This window comes from Plutella xylostella, chromosome 13, assembly GCF_932276165.1.
Source record: "Plutella xylostella chromosome 13, ilPluXylo3.1, whole genome shotgun sequence".
NCBI lineage: Eukaryota > Metazoa > Arthropoda > Insecta > Lepidoptera > Plutellidae > Plutella > Plutella xylostella.
In genome coordinates this window covers 4131969-4138187 of record NC_063993.1, presented here as the reverse complement: position 1 = coordinate 4138187, position 6219 = coordinate 4131969, and the positions used below count along the sequence as shown (strand labels likewise).

Here is a 6219-nt window from a genome sequence, read left to right as displayed (position 1 = left end):
ACTGGGGCAACAGTAAATTGGGACATTACATAAATATGGTTAAGAAAATAATAACAGTAGGTTTTACGAATAAAAAATACATTTAATCCATATTCACATTAATGCATGAAGTTCAATAGGCTGTAATAGCAATATGCATGATACATTCCTTAAAATTATTATATTACAACATTTGAGCAAAACATCCATTAGAGAACATTTGGAATATGGATGTCTCACCTCACAGGTGACCAATATTTGTAAAGCACACTTTACACCTGGCATCTAACTGCACTGCATGCATGCTTCCTAATCAATACTAATCATGATCCTATACAAAATCTACTTATAGTGACTTGTTTTTTTTACTACTATATATTTATGTAATTACAACAGCAGCTAAGCTATTGTTTATCACATGTGATTTAAGGACCGAGAAAGATAAATTTTAATCCGACATCTGGATTGTTATTTTTAAACCTTGTTCTAAAATTTACTACCTGTGTTAAATAGATAACCTAGTCAATTATTATATTGAATGATTGATGAGAAGAAAGAAAACTATAAATAAGTCATTGTTAAGAATATAATAATTATAAAACCTTAAACAACTGCACTTTCGTAGATTCAAGGAAGTTACACAGTATTTGATGCTTCATAAAATGTATTGTATTTTATGTCAATGAAATTCTACAATATTGATACATATTGGTATTATTTATAAATTGCTACATAACCGTAATTTAAAAAGAAACTTTATGAACTAGATAATCACAATGACAGCTTAGATCTAGATTAGTAACTTTCATTTCATGATTTTACTAATGATACAAAATCTTGCATTTTTATAATATTTACATAGATATAGTCCTTATTTATTGTAAATTGTATGAAGCACCAAACACTAGTGTAATTTAATACTCAAAATGAGTGATTGATGCAAAACACGAAACTAATGTATCGATTGGTATCACTTGACACTTCCGCAATGTTCACTGTCCCAAGACGCCTGCCTGCCTCTTTAAAAATGCCACAAAAGCGCCTTGCGCACTTCGTAAAAAAATTAAGAGCGCAATCGTTTTTTCTAAGGACAAAGTGTGAGTTTTTAATGGACTCGCCGCAATCCAGGAGTCAAAGCGACGAGTGCGATTTAAATCACGAATCGAGTTGTATGAAAAGTCGAGCTATCACTGCACGGATGAAGAAACAAAAGACTTCCGCTAGTCTTTCAAACGTCGAACTATGACTGCACGAACGGAAGAAACAAAACACGTCTGCTAGTCTATCAAACGTCTCACACTTGGCCCTCAGTTTCACGACCCTCTGTACAGTTTCAAATGGGGTGTAGGTAAGTAGCAGGCGGCGTGTCAGTCAGGTACGGTGGTTCAATCGGTGAGGCGGGCGCCGGGCTCGGCCGATCACGACGAGTTGCCGTTCTCCCCGTTGTCCGTGAAGCTGTTGACGGCGACGGGGAACGGAGCGCCGAGCCCGTACAGGTGGCCGCTCGAGCTCTCGATGTTGTCGTCGAAGAATATCTGCGAGTTGAAGAGTTCGGTTAGTGTTGGGTAGCAAGCCTTAGTGGAGCTAGGTGAAACTCTTGCGTTAGTCACCAACTCGACAAGAAGTTAGTGGTGGTCTGGATTTCTTTTGACATTTAGGGCGGATTCGGCCAACGTCGAGTAACTTTTTACTCACGAGTAAAGTACCAGTTACTCGCGAGTAAGCAGATTTTGCATTCTACCAAACCTGAAACCAAGATAACTAGCTTATCCCAAGAATAAAATGTTATACCGCCAAAATTGACCGTGTAACGAGCTTATCCGAGAGTAATTTTGTAATGGCGGCAGCACATCAGCTGATTAGAAAACCGTCATAATGACATATAAACACATCTGTCAAAACATAAACAAAAGTACGTTAAAAGGCAAAGTCTCAGAATAACAACAGCGAATAAAATATTAAAACATAAACAATTTCATACTTTTATAATCCATTCAAACTAAGTTGGCATGTCATTTCTATTGCATGCTTTGAAACGCAGCTATTTTTATTTTAGTTGCATTACAGTTTCGTTCCTCGTTCATTCAATTTAATCATGGTATAGTGCCACAAACTTATCTGTTCCGGTGAGAGCGAACTAAATTGGTCCATACCTCATTACTTACTGTACTAATGAATTTCATATTGACATAGATTATATGGACCAATTTAGTTCGCTCTCACCGGAACAGATAAGTTTGTGGCACTATATAACTTGGTAGAATGCAAATGTACTTATCCTAGATATTTACTCGCGTATAATTTTAATTCCGGTATAGTTATTCTCGTGTAACGTGATGTTTGGACGAATCCACCCTTAATCGTAAGCGCTTGAACATCAGCGGGCGTCCACTGCTAGGGCTTTTGCAAAGGGCGCCACAACCCTCTCTACCCGGCATTGCAAATAAACACTACCAGCTTTCTCGTTACGTTAGCCTGTTTATCTCTACTTATAATTCTTCTTTCCCTAAAAAAATCTTTCAAGTAACAAACTTTTTGTGTGATTTAACACACATTCTACCTAACAAATAACATCTCATCTAAATAACATTTCCTCAACGAGGCCACAAATACTGACCTCCTTAATCTTGAAGAAGGCCATCCCGGTGAGGTGCGAGTCGGAGCCGGCCTGGTGCTGCGGACCCACGCGCCGCAGCTCCAGCTGGTCCGCCACCTCCTGCAGCCCGCCCTTCAGGTTCTTGCACAGCTTCATCAGGTACTGGAATGAAGGGGAAATGTTAGGAAAGACGGGTACTAAATTATCTAATCTATGCTTAGACGTGTGATATATCTCTGAACCTGTATGTCTATACAGGGTGTTGCAAAAACTCAGCGTGACTCAGGAGGTCATTTTGAACAACTTTTGTTCTAAGAGTTTCGGTAATTCACGAAAAAAACATCATAATTAATTGTATGTTCAAGTATTGTGCATTCATCCTTGTAAACTGAAGATCTTATAAGTGTAAGAATACGCCAAATTTTTCGCTTGCGTAAAATTGTGTTACTTGCGCTAGGGGTACAATCGTAGTATGAAACAAAAACCAAATGCTGGCTATCTGACTCTGAGTTAATTACTATTTTGGAGACTCACCTTTACATCGTATACAGTTGGGAAGTACATCCGTAAACTTTCAAAGAAATCATTCTCGTCTTGTGGCAGGTGTGAGTCTGTCAGCAACTTCAGAAGGTAGCCGAAGTCATAGCCGGAATGGAAGCTCAACCATTTTATGTTATCCATTAGCACAATACCTGTAATTTAATTATGATTGTTGTATTATAATAAATTAAATAAATATAACATAGATAACAACTTAACATAGCGTGTGCTGAGTTGCCAGTTGCCACCTTGAATCTAGGTATACTATGAAATTGGAGTGGCTAAGTGGCTATATATGTAATGCTGAGCTGAGGGCAGTGGTCAGAGTGTTTAGGGTGCAGTATCTATTTCCGCTTGGTCACACTTCGCTGATACATGGAAAACATTATAACGTACCTGAAGACATTAGTAGTTCGGCAAACTCCAAGGGCTCAATGCCATCTTCTTCATGTTTCCTGAACTGCAACCCAGAGTTCTGTAGCAAGTCGATTGAGTCTTGGGCATACATATCCTCCCTAAAATTTAATTTTATTGCGATTAATTTACAGACTTGCTAAGTATTTTGTGTCCGTCTTCAAATAAATACAATCCATATAGGATACAAGTAGAGTTTACTTACTGCAAATTGAATTTGAAGTTAAATTGCCATGTAGTGTATCCTGGTGGTGTTTTACCATTCTCATCCATGAATGTTAATCCCAATTGAATTATTCTAAGTAGATCCACATTGCACCTGAAATTAAATCATAATGTTAGACTTACGCAAAAAATACCTGCTTTACAACAGCAACTGCAAAAAATGGTATAGGTATTGAGAAACACAAAAGTTTTGATTAATAAATCTAAAGTGGCTGGATGAAGAAGGCCAAGGGCTGAGCAGAATGTTATCACACTCCTTGCGAGTGTTCTATGTCTAGCAGTACTACAGACTGATGATGATGATTGGATAATTATCTCAGTCTCTACGATAGCACAATTTTTTCTCAGACCAGCCACAAATGTTGATAAAAATGCCATGACATACTCAAACATTGGGGTCCTACATAATTGATCATGAAATTATAAAAAACTAAATTAATCTATAACAAATAGCATTTTACCTGAGAAGTTGGTACTGGTAATCAGCAGTAGATCTAAATTCTCCGATGGGCCGCGCCACCACCCCAGGAAACTCTGTGTCCATTGCAACCCAATGATATTTTTGCACCACCTAATAAAGAATAAATTATAATCATATTAGTCTAAAATTGAGTATAAATTGAACAGTCTGTTAATCTGATTTGTCATTTGCAATTTTATGTATGAACACTTTTTTTTACTGTGACATCCTATAACATGTTCTTACTTCCATAAATTTACTGTGGTGTATTGTTTGTGTGTAAACATGCGAGTGCAACAAACCTGTCTTATAATTTGAAATTCTTCATAAAGATTGTGGTTCCACACATCTTTGATGCCACACTCTTCATTAGCTGGTATGGGTGCCACTGATCCAAAACTTGCAGCTGGCATCTGGAATAATTAGAGCAGGAATATTAAGAATTGTAGTATCTTATAAGACTGAACATATTTTATAGCACCTTGCTAGTATCAAAAAAGAAGTTAAAAACAGGGTTCTACTGTCCTACTGTCTAGTAGAAACGCTTAGTGCGTTTCACGCAATATTTGACAAATAAAAGCATCTGTTCATCGTGATTCGTGTCTGTTTATTGTGGTAACTGACCATTCATATCTAGTAGGTACGTGTTTTACAGATGATTTCGAAATCACACAAAGCCAATCACCAAGTACCATTGGTATGATGTATTAGGTATGTTTCACTGATACTTACCCTGTATCGTTTTTCTAATTCTTGATGGCCAAATTCTTCGGTTCTTCTAGAAGCCGTGATGGATGCAAGGCATCAAACAGAGTTACACTAGATGATACTTCAAATCAAATAGTCAAGTGAAGAGGATATCCAGTCTACAAATTGAGAGTATACACGAAACACGAAATAAAATGCAGTTCAGGTTTTTGATTGATTAGATTCAAGCGAGAAGTGTTCGAGAAAAAATACAAAATTGAATGACACTTGGAATAATTTATAAGAACTTCTTGTTTTTTGCGAATCATTCCATTATTCGGCTAACACTTATGACAGGAGTTATGCATTGTGAATTCGCAGAAAATAGGTGTAATGTGAAAATACTATGTTTAAAACACAGGAAAATAACAATGCGTTGCGTTGTCGTGCCGTTTCAATTTGTCAGCGCCATTTTTTTTGTTGCCATTATTAAATATGGCTACGGTCTGTACACAGACCAGATTATTATATTTTTTCCATCGATATTTTGGACCCAAAATATTTTTATTAAAGCTTACACGCAAGATGACGGAAGTGACCACCACCGCCACAGCAGTAAACCGTAACTTGATCCCGGTCTGCGTGCATCTCGGGCCCATTTCTATATTTTATATCATTACGGTACCTATTGTACCTACATACCGGATTGTTTTACAATCTGCCATGAAAATTTATTAATTCACCATTCCTCAGAATAAGGATTCAGATGTAGAACTAGGATTCACAGGTAGAAGTCCCACCGAGGAAAAAAATAGGTAAAGTCCTGAAACGGAAGTGGTAAACTGGTAAGTAACTAATTTTATACCGTTTAATAAAATGATGATGGGCTCAAATCTATGGAAGCTGGGACCACCACCAAATGAGTCAATGAGTGATACGTCGTTGAAAAGGTATTTTTTTTTGCAGAATATGAATAACGGAAGCGCTAGTCTTGCTCTAACTAACCAATTAGAATAATCGTACCTTGAAAGTTTTTATATTGTATTTCTGTAATTTTAATGTTTTTTGTTATTTTTTCAACAAATGATCATCATTCATTATAACTAATATTATATTATATTTGTTTATTATCTCAGTACATCTGGTGGTGATGATGAAATTCCGTCCACACTTCTTAAAAGCTGCGCTGATATTCTGAAATACCCCGGTTAATTACACGGTTAATCAACCAATCATTTAAAGAAGGAATTTTCCCTGAAAAATTAAATATTGCTAAGATCATACCAATACCTAAAAAGAAAAGGAAAAAAGATACAGA

At 36.7% G+C, this 6219-nt stretch overlaps 1 protein-coding gene across 1 annotated transcript; it reads right to left on the bottom strand.

Annotated features, from left to right (window-relative positions):
• Positions 1–61: 61 nt before the first annotated feature.
• LOC105386341 (CCR4-NOT transcription complex subunit 7) lies at positions 62–5392 on the bottom strand. Its single transcript, XM_011556866.3, has 8 exons — positions 4947–5392; positions 4517–4627; positions 4216–4325; positions 3735–3848; positions 3512–3630; positions 3110–3267; positions 2597–2737; positions 62–1514 (listed from the first exon to the last, which is right to left on the bottom strand). Exons 2-8 carry the CDS (start codon positions 4625–4627, stop codon positions 1398–1400), a joined length of 870 nt encoding a protein of 289 aa, XP_011555168.1. The 5' UTR covers positions 4947–5392; the 3' UTR covers positions 62–1397.
• Positions 5393–6219: the final 827 nt, after the last annotated feature.